The sequence below is a fragment of the Lissotriton vulgaris genome, chromosome 7, assembly GCF_964263255.1.
Source record: "Lissotriton vulgaris chromosome 7, aLisVul1.2, whole genome shotgun sequence".
In the NCBI taxonomy this organism is placed as follows: Eukaryota; Metazoa; Chordata; class Amphibia; order Caudata; family Salamandridae; genus Lissotriton; species Lissotriton vulgaris.
The window spans coordinates 778,371,629-778,398,823 of record NC_141695.1 but is presented as its reverse complement, the minus strand read 5'-3'; the positions used below and the strand labels follow the sequence as shown (position 1 = coordinate 778,398,823).

At 46.9% G+C, this 27,195-nt stretch overlaps 1 protein-coding gene across 3 annotated transcripts in view; it reads right to left on the bottom strand.

Annotated features, from left to right (window-relative positions):
* The window catches only part of SLC38A10 (solute carrier family 38 member 10), a 394,443-nt gene extending 373,914 nt beyond the window's left edge, over positions 1 to 20,529 (bottom strand). For all 3 annotated transcript variants that reach the window (XM_086931014.1, XM_086931013.1, XM_086931015.1), the window contains exon 1: positions 19,213 to 20,529. In XM_086931014.1, the coding sequence (XP_086787140.1) occupies positions 19,213 to 19,302 (90 nt within the window). In that variant the 5' untranslated portion in view covers positions 19,303 to 20,529. The remainder of the gene's footprint in view (positions 1 to 19,212) is intronic.
* Positions 20,530 to 27,195: the final 6,666 nt, after the last annotated feature.

Genomic DNA, 27,195 nt, shown 5'->3' with positions numbered 1-27,195 from the left:
TATTCAGAAAAGTGATCTTGCCCTGAAACACTGCCTGGTTGAAACACTAAAGATAATTTGTTGAGGGACCCAAGAACTCAATCTTTTAGATGTAATGCCTTAAAATCTTTACTTTTGAACTATGTTTAGTGCCAGCCAGGTAAATTGTCACAATAGAGGGCAGAATGATGAGATTATGAAACGTCCCTGGCACAAGCTCGATCCCCCAATATTTGAGGACTTTATTCAGGCTAGCCGGCCTCTACTTACCTCTAACCTAAAGGAAGCCAACAAAACTGCAATCCTTGCTCACCCTAGCCTTAGATGTTTTCATTCCCACTAGACAGGTCTCCAGTAGGAAGAAAAACGACATTCTCTTGTTTTAGGAGTCCCTCATTGCGGCCAAAAAGCACTGCAAGGCTTTAGAACGCTCCTGGAGGAAAGCGTACGAACCGCTACAAAAAATATAATGCAGAACAGCCATCAAATCTTATCATAAATTGTTACTGAACATTTTGCTGTTAAAATTAGGAACAGTAATACCCCACCTAAAACATTTTTTACCTAATGACTAACCTTATTAAACCAGTGGTTTCAGCTGATTCCATTGACACTTCTAGCGCACACACCAAGAAATGATGGCATAATTCATCAACAAGATAGAGGACATCTATTCGCACTTCCCCTCTGCAAGGCTAGGCGATACAGCATTGCCTGGTGCTACCGGTCTTATCCCAGCTCTTAACTTGTTTCCTCTCTTATCCTCTGTAGTCAAAGTAAATCCGGCTCACCTGAAAATCCACTCAAAACCAGATTCGTTTCTCAGGCTGCGTGGCCCCCTCAACCTCCTTGCTTAGAAGTGATCAGTCTTTCCTTCATCAGCCCATCCCCGATCCTTGGAAGCATGTCCAAGTCATCACCCTCCTTAAGAAACCATCTTTGGATGACTCCAAACCTGAAAAATATCTACTCTATCTCCAACTTGCTTTTTCTTGCAAAGGTAACAGTGAGACATGTTAAAGTGTTTCTTACCAAGTTCTTGGATGATAACTACATCTTGGTTATCTCTCAAAACGGCTTCAGGCCAGGACACAGCATGGAATCCGCGCACCTCGTGGTCACCTAGCAGCCCCACAGTGTCCTGGATGAAGGCTGATCCTCAGCCCTGATCCTGCGTGATTTGAGCGCTGAATTTGATTAGGTGTCTCATAAAATCTTAATGCAGGTCTTACAAGGCATTGGCATAGGTGGGGCGGCACTGTCCCGGTTCACTTTTTTTTATATGAACGCTCCTTCCAGGTAATTTCTTCCCTCTACAGTTCCCAACCCCACACTTTACACCATGGTGTTCCCTAGGGCTCTTCACTTAGCCCTTCCTTTTTCAACTTTTATATTCAGCTGTTGGCACAGGTCGTCAAATTCACAGGGATTGCACTGATATCTTATGCTGATGACACCCAGCTCATGCTCTGCTTCACTGATAAGCCTATGCTTCACCAGGCCAACTACCAAAAAGGATTCCTTGCTGCTGCAGAGAGGATGAATCCCAATTGCCTTTGCCTGAATTTGAATAAAACGAAAGTACTTTTACTGGGAAAAGATACTCACTCTTGGGGGGACCACTGGTGGCCATTCTCCCTCGGCCCCCTATACCAAAGTCCTCCATCAACAAGCATTTACAATGCAATAGGTCTTGCATGACTTACGTATCCCCAGCAATTCACGAAAACATAATTCGACCACCATCACTGTACACGTGCATGGGCGCACGTGTGTTGGAGATGCATAAGACTGCTACTGACCGTACAGAAAATGTAGGGTGCCAAGGAAACTTAACACTGTCACAGGCTGCCTGCGCTGGGCCCTGGGTATACATACTTGTATAAAGGAAGCTTACAGTGCCTCTGTCTGTGCTGAGCCTGTACTGTGTGAGAGAAACGCGCACTGCCACTGAACATGCTGCCAGGCGAGTGTACATATGTTTGACGTGTGCGTTACTGCTGCCTATGTTACCTGATCTCTACAGGACGGGCGCTTGCCCTATCACCACCTGTGCTTTCGCTGGTGCGAGTATGTTGTGTGTTGCAGCACGAGTGAAATAAATGTACCAGTGGGGGTCTCAGCGCAGTTCTCACGAGTGAACCTCAGGTGATGGGGTTTAGTGGATAGGGCACCTGTAGGATTAGGAAGATCCATGTTGTTATTCTGGATGTCCTCACTTAACCGGATTGTGGGATCCTGCACATGACTTGCCCAAATGTACTATTAAAAAAAAGGGCAGGATGTAAGCAGGCAAAAGGTTTGAAAATAGGCAAGATGAAGAAGATATAAGATGCAATGCAGTTCCTTGCCGCATAGTTTGGAAGCAGAGGACTGGCGCGGTCAAAGGTAACTTAATTTTCTTCTCTGTCCCTCAGTTCACAAAGGTGCGCTACTCGAGAACATTCGATAATTCGTACAAAAGGTAGGTATGATGTAATAAACAGTAACAATAGCTTTTATTAATCGATTTGCGAGGTATCCGTACTATCTACAACGAGGCCAGGTGCTCAATATTGTCAAACATTTGTGGCAGCCTCAGCAGAGTGGCCATGAACTGAATGGACTTCCCCCCCCCTACTGAAAAGCTTTGGCATTCACCAGTTGACAGTGTGAGGGGCCACACGGCTATGGAGCACTTTAGTCCTCCGTTCTCATCAGCCTGAGCAAGTGCTATAATGCAAACCCTGGGACACGCGGCGAACGCCTAGAGTTCCAGCTGGCAGTGGGCGCTATGCAGATAGACCTCGGTATGAGGCAGGCGCACAACACCCATTGGGATCAAAGGGCTTCAGCGCCCCCCCTCCCCCTCCCGGGATGAGACAGCTTCCAGGCACAGACACAGCCGGATCAGAGTACCTCACAGGTCTTTAAAAGACCATTCGCTTGTAAATTCTAGAGCCCCTGCAGAGACAGCCCTCCCCAAATTTTTTTCTTAGCCCCCTCCGAAATTTGGCTCTAGTTGCGCCCCTGGTAGGAGGTGCCCAGAGTTGAGGACGCCAAGGAGCGGGGTTTCTGCCTCCTGACGATCAACAGGACTTGTTCTATGCATGCTGCTTGTCAGAGAAGGGAATTTAGGCACATGGAGGGCTGTGCTCAGGATCACACGGCTTGGTTAAACGTGGGGTTTCGGATTCAAGATTCAAACTCGAACCTCCAGGTTCTACTGTCCGCAGTGCACCCTCTGCTGGCGTTCCTTCTGTGTCTGCAGACCGGTCTAACACTCAGGAGGCGGTAGATGAAACACCAAGGTGTTACAGAAACCTCCGAGGGGGAGGGGTGCTTATCCGCCCCTTGTGCCTGCGGGGCTATTGTGTACCTCTGACTCCTCACAATTCATTATTTTTTAAATACAGATATTCACCTTGCCTTTTCGTACAGCGCTGCTGTCACGTCAAAGGGCTCTGATTCCTGAGAGTTGAGTTTGGTGATCGGGCTGCCCCGACGATCCTTTAAGGTGCCCTTAGTTTTTTTTTTTTTAATCTGGGAGGTTCAGTTTACTTTTCCCATTATACAGACAGGACTACAGGTCCCAGAATGCAATGTTCTTCGAGATTAGCACATTTACAGCTCGCACCGAATTTGAGCGTAGGTCCTTCCTTTTGTGAGTGGCGAACAACCTCACGATCGTTGCTATTGCCCAAATACGTCATGAGCGGCCCAAAACGGTGGATGCATCCCTGGACTTGTCATTCTAGATTTATAAAGTTTGGTGGTGGGGTCTGACGTGGTCTCAAATAATCTTTTAATGAGTACTTATTGATTTAAGTGTTTCTAACTTAACTTTGTTTAATGCAAAACAAGATTCAAACTGTATACACTAAGCACACAAATATCCCCTGACATGCCATTTATAAGCTTCTTGCAGAGTTTTATATAGCGCACACTTGACCCGAATCGGGTATCAGAGCGCTTTACAAAGCACCAGTTACGTTACATGAGGACACACATTCATTTTTGTTAGGCACGGGGAGATTAAGTTATTTGCCCAGAATCACAGGAGGTTCAGCGTCATTACCGAGACTCAAACCCAGTTCCCCAGGTCCAAGGTTGAGCGCCCTAGCCATTAGGCCAACTCCTCTCCCCTAACTTCTTGTCCGATGGCACTGCCAGGGACGAGTCGTTCTGCCCTGGAAAAATTCGTAGGTCACGGCCATCTTCAAGTGGGCTGGAGAGGCGAGCATGGCGTCCGGGTAAAGGGGGCACAGGCTCTGCTAACAGTTGGGGACAGAAAGTTTACAACAAGCACAAAAGTCCTATTGTGTGCTATGTTTAAAACAACCACACTGTCAAAGGCCAATAGCAGGCCGCAAAACTAAAATAACACGCAGGAGCATGTTCAATTCCTGGGTCCTTTTCGAAAACCCAAACACAAGGACTCTTGCTTCGCGAAAAACTGCTACGTAGTGTATCGCTAGGCACGAGACCTAAAAATCTAGGAGTTTCCATGGACAGCACCTTAGCCTTTGAGGCTCAAGCCAAATTGGTAGCGGGAACCAGTTTCAGGCTCTTGAGAAGCCTCCACCCCATTCCTAGCCTTTTCAACCCTAGCACGCGGCAAACCATCATTCAGGCAGTAATTCTGTCCAGACTAGATTACTGCAAAATGTTGTATCTGGGAACCAACAAGTCAGTCATCAGAAGACTTCGGCTGGCCCAAATGCGGAGGCCAGGCTGCTATTCCCCTCCAGAAATGTTGCTCTGTCTCCGGTCTTCTTCATAAACTAGATCCTGCACTCCCAGGGCCCCCCCCATCTTGCCTAAACTCATATCCCCTTACCGACCCTCCCACCCCTAATGCTCAGCCGATCTCAACTTGCCCAGTGTCCCCAGACTTAGAAGAGCAAGAGTGCAGAAGATCAGTCTTTTCGTGCCAAGGCCCCTGTTCTCTGGAACACGCTACCTCTTTCCATCAGGAACACGGAGAACCACCAGCATTTAAGGAAAACCTTGAAGACATGGCATTTTTCTACCTGGTATTCCCTCATTCTACTTCCTTCCTTTCGGTACATGCAGTTCAAGCACGCATGAGGTCCAGCACTAGGAAGCCCTATTGTTGGAGCAGCTGTGCGCTTTACAAACACTACAACAAAACATAAGTTTGAACTGGGCACAGAAAGATCCAATTTTACCTCTAACATCCAGATCGAAACAGTTTTGGATGCATAGGCAGCGCTGCCCCACTTGGGATCACTGGCCTAAGATTTTCCGAATGAAATTCCCTTGTCCCTTGTCCGTTTACTGTTGCCCTCTCATTACAGAAACCCAACACAATGCCCGTAAGGATGCACTCTGAAATGGCAGGCTTCGAATGGGAAGGTTGATAGTAAGTAAACTTTTTGAGTGAAGAACTGTTTCCTGCCAGTGTGAACTGTTTGACACAACTGCAGACACTAGTAGGAAACGATTTTCCCAACAGAAAGACAACCCTGGCCATGAGAGGCCATGTGAAGCCAATAATGTATATTTTCAGAATGAATCTCTGCAGCGCCAGTTGAGAAGATAGAGATACTGAGACCACTTAGGCTGGGATGATGCCTTCGGCGGCCGGCCAGAACAGATGGCCCTGCAGGCATGACTATTCGAAAGACTAATATCTTGACTGCTCAATGAGCAGCTGGCCTGACTTAATGTATAGACATAGGGCCCAACTAACTGACACATGCGTGGATTTAGACATGTTCAACAGATCGTTCACAAACAAATTTAGTAGAGCCCATACCCAAAGATCCAAAAGGATCTAAAGCCCAGGTCACCGGACATAGGACAAGGGTTAGGGCATCACCTGCATCATAGGAATTATGTGGGCATGCCAGGGAAACCAAAATACTTTCTACTGGAAAGTCTGAATTGCCCTCCCCTGACATTCAACAAGTAAAATACACATGCCCTCCCGAGAACACCCGGGCTCTGACTTTATGAGAGTTTTTAATGTCTAATTTTGAGATGAATTTTAGGGTTCCCCCATTTGACTCAAGACTGTTAGATGTAATATTTTTTACTAGAACTGGCCTCACAACTCTGAACCATTAGTATATTTCAACTTGTAGTCCACAACATAATAGTAGTTGGAAGGTTTAGGAGCCTCTAGATTCTTTAAACTATGGTGCAACCTAGTTCTTGGAAAGTCTTAAGTATGCAAGATGCCTTCACACGTTTGGATGTCTGTGGCATTGGAATTCTTTTTTTTACCACAATTGTCTGTTACCAAGCAACAGGTCCCTAGTTCTTGGGACAGTTGAGTAATGTCCTGTGACACAATTTTTATGTAGCATATGTGCCAATTATTTTGCCACCTACTTCTTGTGCCTGCAGTGGTGGGTCATCATTGTTTGTTTGTTTTTTCTTTTAAGAGACTGTGCCCAACGTAGTGAGAGTAATGTATTGGATATTGGGTTTTCCTTGTGGCTACATTCCGAGTTGGCGGGGACGATTGTGACCTGCTAGCTGAACCTCTATAAAAGTGAGGTGTTTTAGGGTTATTTCTGTAGGATATATTATAGTATCGGGGTGCAGTTTACTTGACCCACTATGTGACCAGTGTCAGGTATTTCAATTTTTCTGTTAAGGGTCCTAGAAACACAGAATCGTGGTTCTTATGTGTTGGTGGGTTTGGGAAGTATGAGCCCGTCTACACTGCTGAGAGTGTTTAATTTTATTCTAATGCCAAGCTTAATTATTGTAACTCTATAGTAAGTTAGTTCTTGAAATAAAAATGTATTTACATAAACCAAAAGTGGAGGGTGTCTCCAAGTCACAATGTCCTGCTCCATAGTCCTCACCAGGCACAGTACATGCATTCTTATAGAACCTTCGCCCACATGCAAATCAGGTTGCATGCTTCATCATCGGATCCTCACCTGGTGAGGTGCTCACCACCAGGTGGGCTCAACCTTGCAGTGGGACGGAGCACTTTGATATTCTCTATGTTCCTAATGGGATCTTAGGACAGAAAACGTTAAAAATATATCCAGGGGGAGGAGGAGCTACGCGGGCATCCAAGATGGTCGCGTGAGCAGAGAGCTCCCGAGACCCGCGCCGTCCTTCTTTATCTATCCTTCACCTATCCTGGTCATTTTGACGGGCTTTTGCAGCGCCATCATCGCTGATGCTACTGATCCTTTTCTGGTCAAAATCGGACCCTGGGGACCATTTTTCTGAAATTTGCAACTTTCTGGCCTGCCCGCGGGCGCGACCGGGGACTCGGCTGCCCACTGTGGCCGACCTGTAATTGAACAACAACGGCTGCCTGGCATCTGGCCCGCCGGAGGTGTATTGCTTTCACTTTCGGTTTCCTTCCCTTTGTTCCTGTCACCTCCTACTCGGCCTCGCCTGCTGCCCTCTCAGCCTGCACTATCCTCCGTGGGACTGGCAAGGAGGCCGCGACACCTCTGTCTCAGTGGCGCGTCGGAGTTTCGAGACTTTTCTACCTTCTCGTCACTTCCTCTGGCTATCCGGCCGACACTGAACGCGAGATGGCAACGAAAGCGGAGGCCGAAAAACGCCGGAAGGCTGCGACCCGGGGGGGATCGATCCAGTCGAACATGATCGAACGCTACACCCAGCCGAGAGGCTCCCCCGGGGCCGTATGCATGGGTGCTGAAGGACTTCAAACGGACACATCGTCTACCTCGGAAGTGTCGCTCCAAGACCTTTTGGCTGCCATTACTGGACTCAAGGCCGACATGAGTCAACAATTCGAAGCCGTAGTGTCCAAAATAGACACGGTGGCGGTGGATGTGACTCTGATTCGGGCCGACTTGGCCAAAACAAATGAGCGGGTGAAGGCACTGGATCTTAAAACGTCGAGCCTGGTGAACGACATGGCTGAGGCGCAATCCGAAATTGGCAATCTGCGTGCATCGCACGACTTACTGCTCAAGCGGATGGAGGACTATGACAACAGGGCCAGGCGGAACAACATACGCCTTGTCGGAGTGCCGGAAGGTGATGGTGCTGTAGCGACCGATCTTTTGGTCGAGGAACTTATAGTCGCCCAACTGGCTCCGGCAGGACTTAGTAAGTTCTTTGCCGTGGAGCGCGCCTATCGTTTTCCAGGAGGTCAAGTGAAGCCGGGGAACCCGCCGAGGCCTATCATCGCGAGGCTTTTTCACTATCGGGACAGGGATGCTATCCTCCAGGCCGCCCGTAAACATGGTCCCCTGAAGTATGACAATAACTCTGTCTCCATATATCCCGATTTCACTCCCCAAGTGCAGCGACAAAGATCAGGTTTCCTTGGAGTGAAGCGTCGCCTGAGAGACCGGGGACTGAAGTATGCCATGCTGTTTCCGGCCCGGCTCCGGATCGAATATCGGGAGCGTGCCTATTTCTTTGATCAACCTGAACGTGCAGCCGACTGGTTGGACTCGTTGCCGGCAGATGACTTTGGGAGCGGAGGCCCTGGTGGTGCGGAAGGTGGTGCAGCGGCCCAGGAGTAACTGAGGCCCTGGAGGTTCCGATTGAGACTATGCAACGTACTGTGTAAATTGACTTGGTCCCTAATGACTCTGCCCGTGGCGGTGCGGTAACGGGTGATTTCTCCCTTCCTCCTCGGGGGGTTCTTTGTGTAGAAGTATGGGGCGACAGGCACACTGCAGTTGGGGGTGGCTTTTTAGTCAGCAGGGGTGCAGGGAGGGGGGTGTAGTAACGGGTTTGGGTTTTGGGGTTGGTGTTTGGGGACTGGGTTGTGTTTCGTTTAATTTGTTCTGTTCTGTGTTTCATGGTATTTCGTATCTTGCAATGACTTTTCATAGTGGGTCCTGCTGGGGGGTGGGTGTGGAATGCTTTTGTCGCAATGGGGGGGGGGTGAAATGCGGATTCTTTCTTGGAACGTAAATGGTTTGGGTGACAGGATTAAGCGGGGCATTGTACTGCAATTCTTGAGGCGCCACGCCCCTGATGTTGTGTTCCTTCAGGAGACCCACTTGATTGGCAATGCTTGCAAGGCCTTAGACCGCCGGGGTTATCGACTGGTTGCACATGCGGGTTTCACCTCGGGTTCCCGGGGTGTGGGTATTATGGTAAAGTCTTCCCTTGCTCTTGCTATCGACGATGTTATCCTTGATGAGCGTGGGCGGTATGCTGCTGTTTCGGGGAGGTGGGAGGGTAAGCAGGTCGTGTTTGTTGTTGTCTATATCCCCCCGGGACTGCAGGCTACCACTTATGCTGATTTAGGCAGGACTCTCCTTGGGCTGCCAGACGGCTTGTTGGTCCTGGGCGGGGACTTCAATTCTGTCATGTCCGGCGACTGCGACCGGCTACCCCCTAGAGTATTGCCACAGTCCCAGATGTGGCTCAGTGAAATGGCTGACACTTTTGGCTTAGTGGATGTCTGGCGCTCACTACATCCCACACTCCAACAATACACTTTTCACTCTGGTGCGCACGGCAGCCTCTCCCGTATCGATTATTTTCTTATGTTAGCCTCCACTTTGTCCACTGTTCGTGAGATTCGGCATCTCCCCCGGGGTATCTCGGACCACTCCCCCCTGCTGATTACGATTTCTGTGGGCGGTCTGCCTGGTAACAGAGTTCCCCCGATCCCTCCCTGGCATTTTCGAAACCCCCGGCTCCGCTCAGACTTGATTAAGGCAATAGATTGCTATTTTTCTGAGAATCTGGGCTCAGTCACTTCCCCCACTGTTCTCTGGGAGGCCTTCAAGACGGTTATTCGGGGTTCCGCCCTGTCACTCATTGCCACTGAGCGTAGGGTCAAGAGGGAGGCTGTTGTGGCTCTTGAAACCGAAATCACTGCGCTTGAAAGTGAGTTGGGTGGGAATGACACGCCTGCACTGTTGCACGAATTGGAATTGAAGCAAGCGGACTATAAAGCCTGTGTCACGGATGCTGCTAAATTGATGCGGTCTAATCAACTTGGTCGAATGTATGATGTGGGTGACAAGGCTAGCAAGCTTCTTGCGTGGCTGGATAAGACTGAGCGTGCGAGTCGTGTTGTTCCTTCCATTGTTCGTGATTCTGGTGAGACTGTCTCTGATCCGGGTGAGATTGTTGAGTGCTTTGTTGACCACTTCCGTATGGTTTACACGCCTGTTAGTGATCGAGATGAGGCCGACTCCAGGCTACTCCTACGTGACATTGCCCTGCCTACTGTGTCTGATGCGGACTGCCTCGCTCTGGAGGCCCCCTTTACTGTCGACGAGATCGCCCTTGCAATTCGTTCCCTTCGCTCGGGTAAGGCAATGGGCCCTAATGGACTCCCCATTGAACTTTACAAACTTTGCCCCGACAAGATGGCCGCCCACCTGCGTCACATGTTTCTCGAGGCGGTTGAGGCTGGATGCCTCCCCCTTGAGCAGCGCCTCGCTACCATAGTGGTCATTTATAAGGATGGCAAACCTCGTGACCGTTGCGCCTCGTACCGCCCCATCTCCCTCCTTAACGCGGAACCCAAAATCCTCGCTAAGGTGCTGGCCAATCGGATGCTTGCTGTGATTTGTGACCTTATCCACCCGGATCAATCCGGCTTCATCCCCCACAGAAACACTGCTCTTAATTTGCGTAGGCTCCACAGTGTCCTCGCGAGAGCTTCTATTCTCGCCGAGCCAGCAGTAGTCGCTTCCCTTGACGCCACGATGGCATTTGACACTATTGAATGGCCCTACCTATGGGCAGCCCTCGCTAAATTTGGCTTTGGCCCCAATTTCATCGCATGGGTCAAGCTTCTTTACGAACAGCCGCTAGCTCAGGTCGCGGTGAATGGTAGATGCTCAGACCCCTTCCCCTTGGGCCGTGGCACACGTCAAGGCTGTCCCCTTTCTCCGCTTTTATTCGCTTTGGCACTCGAACCTCTTGCCGCGTGGCTCCGGTGGGAACCCTCTATCAAAGGGATCCGATGGTCCCCTGACCTCGAGGATCGTGTCTCCTTGTACGCGGATGATATCCTCCTTTATCTCACTTCCCCTCAGAAGTCACTCAATGTTCTCTTCGACGTCCTCACGTCCTTCGGTAAGAACTCTGGACTTGTCATTAATTGGACCAAGTCCTGTGTCTACGCCATAGCTGGTACTCTGCCGCCTCTCCCCCGCAGATTTCCCATCCTGGTAGCGACTGACGGCTTTAAGTATCTGGGGATCCATGTATCCATGATCTCTTCGGTCCGCTATGAGCGGAACTTGTATGCTCCGCTCCGCAGACTGAAGCAGGATGTTCGGCGTTGGCGCGATCTGCCCCTATCTCCATTAGGCCGGGCGGCGCTCTTTAAAATGATGTCGCTCCCCCGATTCCTCTATGCCCTGCAAAATTTCTTCGACCCTGTTCCAGCTCGCTATTTCCATGAAGTCGAGAGTTTACAGCGGCAACTTATCTGGGACGGCCGTGCCCGCATTGCCTTATCCAAGCTCACGCTCTCCTGGTACGACGGAGGTATTGCGCTGCCGGATATTAGACGATACTACTGGGCCTCGCACCTGAGCGCCATCAACCATGCGACATACTCTCCGGAGCCCGCTCCTGCCTTTGCTTTGGATAAACTGCTGTTGCCCGGTGGCAACTTTAATAGGGCGCTGTATTCTAAGGCCCCCTTCCGACTCCTTACGGGCCCAACGAAATGTGCTGTGCGGGCATGGCGGGACGCTACGGTGGCCACGGGCTGGGGTGGTAGACTGACACGTATGACGCCGCTGTATGATTCGGAACGACTGGGCAACCTGTGGAAGACGAAAGGGTTTGAGAAATGGGACATGATTGGGATTAGCACGGTGGGGGACCTGTGGGCACGCGGCGCGGTTAGGTCCTTTGAATCATTGAAGCTGGAATACCGGCTCGATGATAGGGAGCACTTCCGGTACATGCAGGTGAGGCATGCCTTGTCTTCTGTCTTCCCCTCCGGTACGGACGTTCCGCAGTCCTCCCCTTTGGAGGATCGAGTTCTAGATGGCCACGTCCCAGACAGTACCATCTCCTTAATTTACAAGAAGCTTATTAATAACAGAGCTGACCAGCTCGAGAAGCTCCGGGCTGCCTGGACGGCTGACTGACTTGAATTGGACGACGAGGACTGGCAGTCAGCTGTGTCCTCCCCTAAGGAGGTGGCTATTCCGGCACGACTTCGCTTTGTCCAATTGAAAATCCTCCATCGTGTGTATCTTACTGGAATGCGTCTGGTGCGAATGGGTTTGGTTTCGGATGGACGATGCAAGCGTGGGTGTGGGATGGATGGTACCTTTCTTCATGTTCTGTGGGAATGTCCGATGATTGCAGCGTACTGGTCTAGGGTGCATGATGTGATGAGTCGTGTCACAGGGGTCCCATTGCTTCCTGAGGCACGTCGTTGCCTGTTGAATGTGTGGGAACCGTCTGACTGCACTGCTGCCCAGACACTTTGGGTTACCCTAGGCAATATGATTGCGAAGAGGGATATCGCGCAGCTTTGGGGCTCCCCTAGACTGCCAGTGCTAAGTGCCTGGAAAGAGAACATGGACTGGTCCATGTTCCGAGAGAAGACGGTATATGAGGCCCGGGGGCGTCCAGGGAAGTGGTCCAGAGTTTGGGCTCCCTGGAATACTTATCGTGGAGACATCTGTTCTCCCCCGCTTGACTACGAGGTCCCTCTCCCCTCCTTCCCGTGATTTACGTTCCTCTCCTATTCTCACCACATGCTTTGTTCTCTTGCGCGCGCCACCCCCCCCTCACCATTGTCGTTTCTCCTACATCCATTCCCCCCCCCACCTCCAGCAACCCTTGCCACTATGATACCATGTGTTTGTTTGTTTGTGTTCATTTCGACAAAAACATAAAATTAAACCTTTTTTATCCTAATTGTATGATGTTATGCTCTTGCCGATAATGTTGACGTGAGAGATTGCTCCAGCAACGTTCTGCCTCGTATTGCACTTTTCGCTCAGCCTGTTTTTGTCATAGCGGCCGGCCCTACGGGGTTGTAGGCAGACGCTGTGTATTGTGCATTCGTAAATAAAGGTTTTAAAAAAAAAAAAAAAAATATATATATATCCAGGGAACCCTAACCCAATTCATTAATAAGAGGGCCATGTGATATGTTTAAAAACATAGCATGACACTAAGAGACATTTACTGAGGTAGTGCGTCTATTCTAGGTCGACATGATTAATCTGCTTCACAAGATGTGCTGATTTCGTTAGGACCTCTTAGACCCTTGTGCTCCTAACTTACACAGAGCAGGATTTATGCATTTAATCTATGCAAGATTAAGAGATAGTCACCCAACCGTTCTATACAGAGTGAGTTGAAACTGAAGATTATCCACTTCTAGAATCGTGGCAACTTAGATTATCCAGGCCTCATGTGAGCAAATGCCAGGGCTTGCTGGAATCAAAGGTCACACATTAAGCAATGATTAGCAGGAACTTCCCAACATAGCTCTGTGGCCTGCATCTTCCAAAAATCCAGGTCAGTCATAGTAGGCAAGTCTCTCAGTAGTTGTGATTTAATCAAGGTAGCACTATCATGGACTATGTCTCTATGTGTCTCCTTCTCTTCCTGTTCTCATGTGCCTTTTATTCTGAGTCTCTCTTCTCAGGAGCATGTGAATTTCGGAATACTCCTGAAGTATTTGTATTGTGCTGTGATCACCAATTACTTGCCCTTTTACATTCTGATTGCAGATAAGTCTGCAACTGCGGATTTATTCAACAGACAGCCTCTACGCAGTTTAAGTGTTGTTTCAACTATTCCAAGGGTAGAGTAAGGGGGAACCACACTAAGAGGAATTTCCCATGATGGAGTTTTATGAGATGAGAAGAGATATTATGACCCTCCAACATAACAAATGTGAGCGCAATTCATGCCTGCTGGGTAATCCGAGTGGAGCATTCAGGTCTTACAACCCTTCCCCTAAACTTTGACAGCTGTGTTAGTATTATTGTGTAAGAGCTCTCATATGGATGCTACAGAATGGATGGACAAATGCACAAGCAGGCTGGGACCCACTGTGTAAGGAAGGTACTCCTTTTGGAATGGTTACCCCCTCACTTTTTGCCTGACTCTGATGCATCTTTGAATGAATGTGCACCGGATTTCTGCTTACCAGGTTCCCATTACCTGTGTTTATTTGCCAAAACTGTACCTTTGTTTCCACAATTGGCACACATGCAAGTCCCTTGGGCCTTGTGACTAGAGAGGGTCTCTAATGGCTGCAGCATGAATTGTGCCACGCTAAGAGACCCTTTAACAAACACATGAACACTGCCACTGCGAGTTTTGTTGCAGATAAAAGTGAAGAGTCGACATGGCAAACATCCCTGTGTACAATTAAACATGAGCTGGGGCGTCATTTACGCCCCCACCAATCGCACAGCTATAGCGCCTGTCTGGCAGAATTTTGTTCCACTCAATCCTGAATACTCCAAGTAATCCAATTTTTTAACCACTTCATTTGACTTTAATTCAACAATTTTCCATCATCCAAACACAGAGTGGTATGCCAATTTTCAAGTTTCTTATATTCCAGCTGGGCCATCCGAACCTCATTTTCAAGAATAAGATTTTCGCAAATTCATCGAAGACAGTGTTTTATTAAAAGCCCAATACATTTCGGGCAACTGGTGCCCTTCATCAGGGGTCACTGTATGACATTAAAGAGCTTCCTTCCTCCTACGTCTCACAGATGATTGTGAACATCCCTGTGTGCCAGGCCTACCAGCACTGCAAGAGCATAAGTAAGTCACAGCCCTAAGGCAGGGTGGGCTATACCTCATGTGAGGGCATAACCGCATGAGCAGATATGCACCTATAGTGCCTAAATCCATTCTTAGACACAGCTTTATGATGGCTTCACCGAATCCCAGGATTTCTGGTTCCAAACATCTCAGATTAATGAGCCCACACTGAGGCCAGTGTTGCATTCATTAATAGATGCACTCAGAGGTGTCCCCTGCAAGCCTACCAAACCCCTAGTGTGTGCCTGACTTGTCTGCACCAGCCTGTCATCTCGAGACATGTTTCTGACCCCCTGAGGTGGGAAACCTTTGCTCTTGTGCCTCAGAAATAAAGCTTGCTGTGGGTAGAGGTGCTTCACATCTATCCCCAAGTAGGAACAGCATTGAATGGCAGTGAAACTCTAAGGCTTTCTGCCCTCTGTTATACTGACCAGGGCCTCTCCAGTTAGTGGAGAATTGGCCACCCTGACTAAGCTCCACTTTTGGCTGCAAGGTTGGCGGGAAAATTAGTAAACATGAGAGGTGTGTCCCCTCTCAGTCATGACCATCTGAGCTGAAGTGACACCCCTCCTTTGAAAATCCTCCATATTGCTTTGGATGATTCTAGCCAATAGGGTTAGGGGTGTGTCCCTCCCCAGAGGGAGTGAACATACAAAGGGAGTCGTCACCCTAAAGGTAAGTAGCCCATTGGCTACTACCTTCTAACCCATGTAACACTGCTAAATTTGAGTATTTAGAGGCACCCCTGATCTTTACTCCTTAGATTACTGACAACGTATGAAGAAGAGGATAAAGAAGGGCCATGCAGCAGCAAAGAATGAAGACACTAACAGACTTGACCCCTGCCCTACTGGCTTGTCTGCAGCCCTCAAAGACGCTGCTACGGAAGAGAGACTCGTCACATAGCCCAGCGACCTCCAGACCTGACTTCCGACCAAAGAACACATCTGCCCCCCGAACTCCCAGGACTTGGGGAGATCTGCCGACGGTGTCCCGATGCTCCACATATCCCAACTTACCTGTGCAGCAGTAGGTTTCCATTGATCGGCCTCCTGACCTGAGCCTGCATCGTTTTTCTAAGTCTGTGTTTCCCCATAGGTATGCATTGGGCGCCCGACGTTGTGTTGGCACTCAGCACCCAGCCATCCCTGTGCCGCTGGAGGTGTAAGTTTGGTGCTGCCTTGTGCCCCCCCCCCGCCTCTGCTTAGCTTAACTCCTGGAGACTGGGTTCCAAAACCATGCTACTCACCTGCAATTAGTACCACTTTGATTGCCCACTTTCTCCATTGGATAAGATTGGCATTCAGATCCAGAGTTTGACCTCTGCACCCGACCTGAACTTTGTCTGTTACTAATCCTTCATCTAAAAGCTCAATATCATAAATCATTTACTTAACTGCATACTGCAGATTGTATTTTTCTTTGTCTTGATTGAAAAATGCAGTGCCCACCTATTATATTTAAAAACAGTGGTTTTGCCTAACGTATTTTACTACAACAAAGTTCCTTCACTTCTAAGAAATAAATATACTAAAAGTAATATTTTTACAAACCATTGGGCTCGGATTTAGTCATGGAGTGTGTGCAATCATTACTTGTCTGTGTGTGTGTATATAACAAATGCTTAGCATTGCCCTCTGATAAGCCTAACTGCTTGCCCACACTACCATATTAGAGAGCATCAGTATTTTCTACTTTAGCTTCTGTAAAGCCTCTGTAGATCCACTGGACTCTGTGCACACTATACCTAACTTTCGTATAGTATATACAGAGCCGGCTTACTACACACTGAACGTGGTCATTGCACAGTTTGAATGCACATTAACTCCCAAGACTGCGTATAGTTACTCCCTGCAAAACCTCGAGACTGTGCATACTGGACATACCACTAAAAAGAAATGCTTCCAGATGTCCCTTGCCAAACAGTAGCATCACCCTTAGGGGTATGATGAGTTCACCTTTGGATATGGCTCTATTAGGTTTTGAGTATAGACTCCAGCTGCACTGGACACACTGAACGCTCCCACTTGAAACCGTGAGTTGCAGATAAAACGAAGGCAAATAACAGACCTAAACGCATTTCACCCTTTCTTTGACTTGAGTGTATACCAAATATTGAAAAGCCCCAGCTCCCATTGTAGGGAGGGCTGTCTAAATGTAGTGATCTGCCTTCTAATCTCAGTAAATAAAGCATTACCCCTTAACTGCAAAGATGTTGATAATTCGTCTCGCCTCATGTCTAGGATGAAGTGGCCGTTCCAGAAAGAGCTTCAACATTTTGGCCTTCTGTGTTGACGTTTACTTTAACTGCTAATTTGTGGCCTGCTGGTCACTCCACTTGTTAACAGTGAACATGAAAACACAGTTAACCTTCTTCCCAGCTCTTATAAGGGATAGCCTGGTCACCAATTGGGATGCAATAGTAGCTATGGCCATGAACCAGCAGTGTCAGTGTGATAAGTGACAAACCCCACCATGGACACTTTACAGTAACCACTTATTTTCTCAAGAACTAAAGAAAACCCCTCACACAACCCGACACCCATTACTTGCATTATTTAGGCTTTGATGCCCTAACAAACGCAGTCATGTTGTTTTTAAGTCGAGCCTAGAGCAGCGCAGGCGCTGCTTGCTCGACTTTTAGTAAGGGGTAAAAAAAAGTGCTACCAGATGCTGCCATGGCTGGTCTAGAGCTTGAGTGCAAGTGCGTGGGCGCGCGCTTTGCGTGCCTCTCTCTGTGCTTCAATTCCCTCTTCCTCCACCGTCACAGAACGCGTCACTCTGCTGGCCTCCACTCCCCTCCTCCCCCACTCTCTATGCTGCAGCAGGCCGTGTGATCACTTTCATCAGTTTCACTTTCGCGGCCAATGCTTGTTTTTAATGACGGCATCTTCTGTTTTGTGGTGTGCGTCCGGGGTGATAGTTAAAGTTTGACAGTGCACAGTGAACTTTTGAAATGGTCCCAATCTCCTCTCCTTTATAATGCGGAATTTGGGCAGTACTGACTTATGAACGATTCATTACAAAGGATCAGTTTGGCTAAATAAAGTAATGCTTAACACCGTACAGACGAAGGTTTTTTTTTCTAGAAAATTAACCCTACTGAAGAAATGTTGTTGTGGTTTCGTGGTCCTTTGGAGAAACAAACTTTGTTAATCTTCTAACCTAGCAACATAAAACTATCCTTGAACAATTGTTTGAACTGAAACATACCTTTTTTTCTAATTGTTATGCATCAAATGCCTTTAACGGCTAAAGTTGTTTAAAGATTATTGCCAAACGTATCAAACTTGAATGTTCTTCAGTTTGTAGTGCCTACTTACACTATTGTCACACTGCAATTGCACCATAGATTTTTATTTTTACTAAAAACACTATTTCCAAATGATTTTCCTTTTTCACCCTTTTATGACCGCATAAGCCCACACACTGGTTAGTGCAATTGGTTTTTGAAAGGAGAGGTTAAAATCCGTAGGAGGATATTTTCTTTTAGAACTAAATATGAGATGCTGTCTGTCCCATTTAAAGCTTAATGGAGGGTTTCCAGGACGCCGGCCCCTACCTTGCAGAGTCCAAACTCGCAAATGTTTGTTTTAAGCATTTCTGGGTATTAGTAAGTAGTCAAATAACAAACACTTACGTTTTCTTGGGGTCAGAAGTGTGACTTTTGCTTTAAATGATTTTTGGGGTGTTTTTTCTGAAAGTTCAGTGATTTGTGCTGTAAAGTGTAATTTCTATTTGCATCTAGGAAGCCTGTGAGTTGGTTAAATGTGGATCAACAGATAATGATTAGTACTAGTTGTTGCTTCCGTTTACAGTGCAGTAACTTCTTGAGCAGTAAGTAAATAAAGAACATAGATATAGAGGGTTCACCATAATTTACTTAAAAGAGCAAAGACTGCAAACAGTGAGCCTTCTCTCCAGAGCAGAGGCTAGAATAGTATTTCAGGTCTCCTACATTTCAATTGTTGTACAGCCTTGTTGTTGAAATTAGATTTTCATGGTAAAATACATTTAGGCAGTGCTTAATTGGGGTTACAGATTCGTGCAAATAAAAAGTAGTTAGGTCTCGCCTTCGAGACCTTATAAGTATTTAGTTATTCAGTACAATATATTTGGTTCAACAACATCAACTGTTGCATGGATAAACACTTACAAGGTCCCAAAGGCGAGACCTATTGGCTATGCCAATGCTTGTTATTGGTAAGGTGCTTCTCAAGTACTACTATGCAATAACCGATGTTTCGTCTTGTACAATCTCTCCATCCTGTCCTTTTCCTGTTAATACTCGCTGTAAAATGTTCCATACACTACTTCTACAATACTTCTGAGGTAACCTCCTGAAGGCAATTCGGTTCGTGATGCTAAACAAATATATAAACAACAATGCCAAACAAGTCTCCTCATCATGAAATAAAACCACACCAATCCATTAAGTCGACTGTGTACAAGCTGCATACTTTACAAGTGTCATGGCTCAACGAGCGCGAGTGACGAAGAAAGAGGTGGGGTGAAACCCGATGGTCTCCCAACTCACCTGTTTGAAACAGAACGGCATGGTGAGGACACTGACTCCCACAATACTGTTGACTATGTTCATTATCAAGCCCCAGTTTGAAGCCGCCATGGTTACTCCTCTACTGTCGGTTTCCCCAAAAAAGGTCAAGGTGATGATCCAGGAAATCGTACAATCGATACAACCGCAAAATCTTCACCACCACAAGTCAGGACGGAATCATTTGGTCACATCGACAAAAAAGAATGTTCAACGACAAAAACAGTACGAGTTTCGGTTTTCATAATAAAGTAAAAAGAGAATCCTTAGAATGTTTAGAAATAAAGTTTCTGACCGGAATGTTAATCATCTGTAAAACTCTTTATCACAACAGCAGATGTTGATTTCGTCTTTTTTTATGGAGATCAAGTCAATATTAAAACAGGAACAAAACGATTCTGCATCTCTTTAACATCATTTTAGCACAAATGAAGCTTGGCCAAATTGGCCAAATTAGCCAATAGTCTTGGAAGTGTTGCAAATGTTACCTGGGTCCGGTGTGGCGATGGGGGGGCAAAGGGACTACTAGGAGGGTGATTATGAGCAAAAAGTATGTCCTGTTTGGCAAATGCCACTTTAGATGTCACAATCAGTGCTTTGGTTGTGTCCAGGGACAGCTGCAGATGGGGTGGTCAAAGTATCCGCTGGGGTGCCTGGTAAAACAAGGGAAGCTACTATACGAGGAGTAAGGATTAGTCACTTGTTAGGATCAAGAAGCAGGAGGGAGAAAGTTGTGGGGGTCATCTACGGCCATTTGTTGTGCTGGTGGTATGAGATTCAACAGGCGAAAGATGAACTGGGGAAATGCAGAGGGGAACAAGCTGTTTCCTACTAGTTGAAGCCAATGTTGTGCTGCCACGGGCTCTCCTGTTCCTTCCGGCCCCTGCGGCTGACGTGGCGTTGTCAGCTACCCAGATTTTCCATTCAACAGCTGCCCAGCATATCGGCCTAAAATGTCAAACTTATCTGGGATGTGCTAGGACCCTTTCTAGGGTATTTGGGTAGAAGGTGTCCCGGCAGGTGGGGCAGATGTTGTGTCCACAAGTAAGAGCCCCCCTCCGAAAAAGCGGCTGCCTCGACCTTGTAGTGGCAGCCCTCCCCGGGGTAAGGGCTCTAAGCCTCTGCCTGAATAGGAGCCGACCCCGGGGTGGGTAGCTGTGTACGTAGCTGTCTTCAGGATGCGGGCTAGCAGATTGTCTTTTCTTCTATCATAATACAGCTTCCACTCTTCTTCCGGGTTCCCTCCGAGCCACCGTCAGCTGAAAGCAGCCGACCCGCGATCCCAGACGAAGAAACAGTGACAGAGAAGAAGGACAATCACTACCACAGAGCTTTAGAAGCTAGAATGCTCACTGACCTTCAGCGGGGAAGCCAGCAGCGTCTGACAGCAGCTGTGATGTTTATTTATTTATTTATTTTATTTATTTATTTATGCATTTTTATATAGCCCGGACTTTACCCGAAGGCGTCAGAGCGTTTCACATTAGGAACAGAAATGAAACATAATGAGAAACATTACAAAAGAACAGATTACAAAAGCATACGTTACTTACATAAGGTAATAGTGACAATTGTGAGCAAACGAAATACATGAGGTAGTAAAAATTGTGAGCAACCAAAAATACATGAGGTAGTAAAGGTAATAGTGACAATTGTGAGCAAGCAAAATACTTGAGGTAGTAAAAATGGTGAGCAACCAAAAATACACGAGGTAGTCAAAAGTACACAAGAGGAAAAGTGACAAGTGTGCAGTTATAAGAGAAAACAGAGTATAATTTGAGGTATAATACTGCAATAAGTGCTAGGCACAAGAACAAGCGTTACGTAGGCAAGGTGGCACTTGTGCAAGTATCAAAGGTAAAAACATGTGAGAGGTAGCAACCGTGTGTTACAAGGGCAAAGTGGTGTGTGCATGTTACAAAAGGGCACCGAACACAAGTATATGGAGAATACTGCAAAAAGGCAGACACTTTAACCACAGGAAAACACTGGGAAGGCACTTCCATGGTCATGGAAAGTAGAAAATATCAGTAGTGGGAAGTCTTCCTCCAAATGATGTATCCAAGTTAAAACGAGAAACGCAAGAGCAGCATATTAGATTATTGTTAAGGTAGCAGAGTTAGCCCGGCAGCAAATGTGTGTTTTTTCAGTTGAACTGACCATTCTGAAAGGAGGACCCAGATCTGAAAATACAATGTATTGCGTATTTCGCACCAAGCTACCAAGTTTTTTATTCGCTTCGCGTGTGACGTTTCTCGTTCCAAAGTGTATTTATATATGATATTTCAGTATTTTGTGAGTGACAAATTGAGTCGCATTTTAGCTCAAGCTGACTTAAGAAGTTGTGCCCATGTCAGGGGATTCACGTAAGAAACGTGCCCCTTTTGTACAACACAATAGTCTTTAGAGGACTCTGAGTTGCGTCAGCACTCCTGAATCTAAACCAATCTGTTTCACTTTTATAATATGGCAACCTTAAAGACATTTCTGGTGCCATAGAATACAACAGACAGTGTTTAGGCATTCTGATCAATGTACAGAGACCCCCCTCCACACCTGTACTAATTACCCTGTCCTACTGTACAGAGTCTCATGTGTTACCGAAACACTATATGCCATTTTCACTGAGACCCACTGCTTATTCCACATACTAAGTTTGGCAGTGCCTGTCAGGCTTATCATGCCCAAAAAATACTTACTTTGTGTTGCAGACTCCTCTGAACAGAGATTCCGTTCATGGCGTTTACTTATTTAATGCAATTTTATATAGCGCGAACATTACCCGAAGGCAGCAGAGCGCTTTACAAAAGAGCCACTTGCGTTACATAAGGACTTTGAATTACATGAGTTACATAAGAGATATAAACAGGAAAAAAATTGCAAATGTACAAGTGGAGCGAAAGGAGGGAAAAATTGCAAATGTACAAGTTGTAAACTCACTCAAGGAAGAGATACAAACAGATATACCCTAAAATCAGATAGGAATGGTAGTAAGTAAATAGGTCTACTACATATACTAGTGGTTGGAGTTATATATACAAGTTGAGTGAAAGGAAGGAAAAATTGCAAATGTACAATCTGTAAAGTCATTCAAGGAAGAGATACAAACCGATAAATTCTAAAATCACATAGGAATGGTAGTAAGTACAAAGGTCTACTACATATACTAGTGCTTAGAGCTTTACCCCTCGTCTGCCATCCTCACAGGACCATGACTCATATCTTTGCATGCAGACATCTGCAACACATATCCTACTCACATGCATTGCACACCCTACCGGCAAAAATTACTACTCAGGTCTTTCATGCATGGTGTGCTCAGTGACTGAAGGCTATGTCATTTCAGAGCTGTCATCATCCCATTTCTTTACACACATTGCAGTGCTGGGATAGAGTGGAAATTATGGCTAATTAATGGGTCTGCATTTTAGTCTGATTGTAGAAGTCAAAGCTACTTGTAGCCAGGGTTAGAAGAGGGTAGCTCAGTGGAGGCTGGGGTAAAGCGGTTTTATGCCGTACTAGGAGGGAGACTGCAAGGATTCAAAACAAAGGAGCATAGTGCAGGGGATGTGACTGAAAATATGTAGTTGTGGCTGTGAAGCAGGGACATCAAGTGGTTTCTATGGTTAGCTTTAAAAAAAGCAGCAGAGACAGTCAGATTTATAATCGCTGCACAACCGGCTATTCCTATCAACAAGATGAGCCTGTAAAGGCTTGCACACCCAAGATGGCAAGCACACTCTAGAGAGGATCCGCTCGAAAACCTCATTTAGCCAAAATGTATCCTCCCCACCTTCTGCCATCGGCTAGGTAGACTTAGTTACACATTGTCTCTAGTTCATCTGAAGTTGACTGAGCCGATGCTCTCTCTTCTGGTACGCCGCTATCGCAGGCCGTTAGTGAAGGAGTCACTGCCTCGCTGGACCTAGTACTGGGACAAGTGGCCTTGCGTGGCTGCCCCTCAAGTGGGGCGCCCTGCAGCACAGGCAGCGTCCTGTGCCTGTTTGGCTGCCCATCTCCTGCTGCCTAAACTCGCTGGGCCCTCAACCCCTGCCTGGAGGACAGCCCAGGGCTATCCTCCTTTCGGTACGTTTCCAGTTAGCTATTCCCCTCAGCCTTTATTCTGTGTGACACACGTCTTTGCCCTGTGTGTCGTGTTTATGGGAGGGCTACTTGAGGGCCATCTCCGGGGTTTATTGCTGCTGCTCCTTCTGCTTCTTTACAGGCTGTATTTGCCTTCACTGGCTGTCTCCCCATTCATGCTCATGGGTGACCAACGTTACTGAACCTGAACGCCCGGCGCACATATAAGGCTGTTGGGGATTGCACCCTTGCCCTCCTGTCATGTGTCCAGCTGGACATCTGTGTTACTAGACGTGCATGCTGCAAGCAATGGGACACATCAGGCTGCACCTGCTGCGGTGCCCCGGCATAATCAAAGGCAGTTTGGCAGTGCTTGTCAGGCTTATCATGCCAAAAAAATACTTACTTTGTGTTGCAGACTCCTCTGAACAGAGATTCCGTTCATGGCGTTTACTTATTTAATGCAATTTTATATAGCGCGAACATTACCCGAAGGCAGCAGAGCACTTTAAAAAAGAGCCACTTGCGTTACAAAAGGACTTTGAATTACATGAGTTACATAAGAGATATAAACAGGAAAAAAATTGCAAAGGTACAAGTGGAGCGAAAGGAGGGAAAAATTGCAAATGTACAAGTTGTAAACTCACTCAAGGAAGAGATACAAACAGATATACCCTAAAATCAGATAGGAATGGTAGTAAGTAAATAGGTCTACTACATATACTAGTGGTTGGAGTTATATATACAAGTTGAGTGAAAGGAAGGAAAAATTGCAAATGTACAAGCTGTAAAGTCATTCAAGGAAGAGATACAAACCGATAAATTCTAAAATCACATAGGAATGGTAGTAAGTACAAAGGTCTACTACATATACTAGTGCTTAGAGCTTTACCCCTCGTCTGCCATTCTCACAGGACCATGACTCATATCTTTGCATGCAGACATCTGCGACACATATCCTACTCACATGCATTGCACACCCTACCGGCAAAAATGATCGAAAAAGCAATGAATGCCCAACTTAGCCTGTTCCTCCAAACAAACAATATATTAGACCCAACACAATATTGATTCAGAACAGAACACAACACAGCCCTGATAAAATCTACAGGGTAAATAAGAGCGGCCTTGGACCATGGAGGCAACACAGTACTGCTCATGCTGGATCTCTCGGCGGCCTTTGATACGGTTCATCAAAATGTATTGATTGTCCGCTTATCAGAGGGCGGGGTACAAGGCCATGCCAGGAACTTCTTGAACTCCTTCCTCACAGATAGAACACAAACGGTGAACCAAGATGAAGACAGTTCCAAACCTTTTTCCCTTCCATGGGGGGTGCCACAAGGTTCGTCCCTCAGCCCAACACTTTTTAATGTTTATGTGTCAACATTGGCGGCTCTGATTAGATAATTTGGGTACCAATCGACATGTTATGTGGATGATACGCAAATAGTGCTGTCTCTCCGTCGTAGGCAAGCGGCTGAAACAGGAAAAATATTTCATGACTGTATGAAAGCCATCACAGGGTGGATATCCTCAAATTGCCTGAAACTTAACGCAGGCAAAACAGAGGTCATCATATTTGGCAACAACCTGAACCTCTGGACGCCCGACTGGTGGCCGGAGAATTAGGAACTCTCCCCGTACCGACAAAGAAAGAATAGTACCTGGGGGTTTTAGTGGACAACAGACTCACTTTCGGGGACCAGATAAGTGGTGTTGTCTCAGCGAGTTTCTTCCTCCTCAGAATCATAAGGAAAATAAAGTTTTTTCTTCCGGAAGACCATCTTAGGACAGTGGTCATGGCACTCATGTCATGGCTATACTACTGCAACAGTCTTTATTTGAGCATCCAAAAAAACACCTAAACAGACTCCAAATCGTGCAAATTGTGGCGACCAGATTGTTGACGGGGACACCGAAGTTTGTCTTGGTTAAGAAAGAACTAACACAACTACACTGGCTCCCAGTTAAACAATGGACACAATTTAAAGCCTTTTGCACGTTCTTTAAGGCCCTCAAGGGAGTGGGCCCCGATTACCTAAAACAACGGTTTCAATGGTATGATCCCAGAAGGACCCTTCGCTCTACGGTAGCAAAAAAAGTGATAGTTCCCCCAGTCTAAAAAGCGAACTGGGGTATTGGGGGCTTTATCACATGTGCCTCAAAGGCCTGGAACAATCTACCATTCCACCTCAGAAACTCAACCAAGCTCCTCTCTTTCAGGAAGGGGTAAAAACTTGGTTATTTACTTTATAGTCACCCTACACCACAGCAACCAAATAGGCAGTGCTCAGCGCCAGGACACCCCAGGGTAACCGTTGTGCTTAAGAAGTTAAATTAACATAACATAACAACATAACATAACTTAGCACTCCTCTGTCCCACATACATCTGCAAACACACATGTTTTAATTTCTAATCTTAAAATACATTTGGTAATCTTAAAGTACAAAAACACATGCACACAAAATGTCCCCTCTCCTTTTTAGCAGAGTGACTGAGGGCTTAAGTCTTATATTTGAGCATGCAGTGCTGATCAGGTTTGGTGACCTCATCCTGGTTGTATAATGGATGGAACAAAGAAATGATATGGTAGGCGATCTCCCCTAACCTTAGCCCTATCACCAGTGTACCCTTTACTACTGAGGTCTTTCATGCATGGTGTGCTCAGTGACTGAAGGCTATGTCATTTCAGAGCCGTCATCATCCCATTTCTTTACACACATTGCAGTGCAGGGATAGAGTGGAAATTATGGCTAATTAATGGGTCTGCATTTTAGTCTGATTGTAGAAGTCAAAGCTACTTGTAGCCAGGGTTAGAAGAGGGTAGCTCAGTGGAGGCGGGGGTAAAGCGGTTTTATGCCGTACTAGGAGGGAGACTGCAAGGATTCAAAACAAAGGAGCATAGTGCAGGGGATGTGACTGAAAATATGTAGTTGTGGCTGTGAAGCAGGGACATCAAGTGGTTTCTATGGTTAGCTTTAAAAATGCAGTAGAGACAGTCAGATTTATAATCGCTGCACAACCGGCTATTCCTATCAACAAGATGAGCCTGTAAAGGCTTGCACACCCAAGATGGCAGGCACACTCCAGAGAGGATCCGCTCTAAAACCTCATTTAGCCGAAATGTATCCTCCCCACCAACTGCCATTGGCTAGGTAGACTTAGTTACACATTGTCTCTAGTTCGTCTGAAGTTGACTGAGCCGATGCTCTCTCTTCTGGTACGCCGCTATCGCAGGCCGTTAGTGAAGGAGTCACTGCCTCGCTGGACCTAGTACCGGGACAAGTGGCCTTGCGTGGCGCTGCCCCTCAAGTGGGGCGCCCTGCAGCACAGGCAGCATCCTGTGCCGGTTTGACTGCCCATCTCCTGCTGCCTAAACTCCCTGGGCCCTCAACCCCTGCCTGGAGGACAGCCCAGGGCTAACCTCCTTTCGGTACCTTTCCAGTTAGCTATTCCCCTCAGCCTTTATTCTGTGTGACAGACGTCTTTGCCCTGTGTGTCGTGTTTATGGGAGGGCTACTTGAGGGCCATCTCCGGGGTTTATTGCTGCTGCTCCTTCTGCTTCTTTACAGGCTGTATTTGCCTTCACTGGCTGTCTCCCCATTCATGCTCATGGGTGACCAACGTTACTGAACCAGAACGCCCGGCGCACATATAAGGCTGTTGGGGATTGCACCCTTGCCCTCCTGTCATGTGTCCAGCTGGACATCTGTGTTACTAGACGTGCATGCTGCAAGCAATGGGACACATCAGGCTGCACCTGCTGCGGTGCCCCGGCATAATCAAAGGCATCTGTAAGCGGGCCCTATCATGCACTGTCCTGAGATGTAAGTGTTAATCTGCTGTGAGTGCCCCTCTAAGCTATAGCCCCTACAC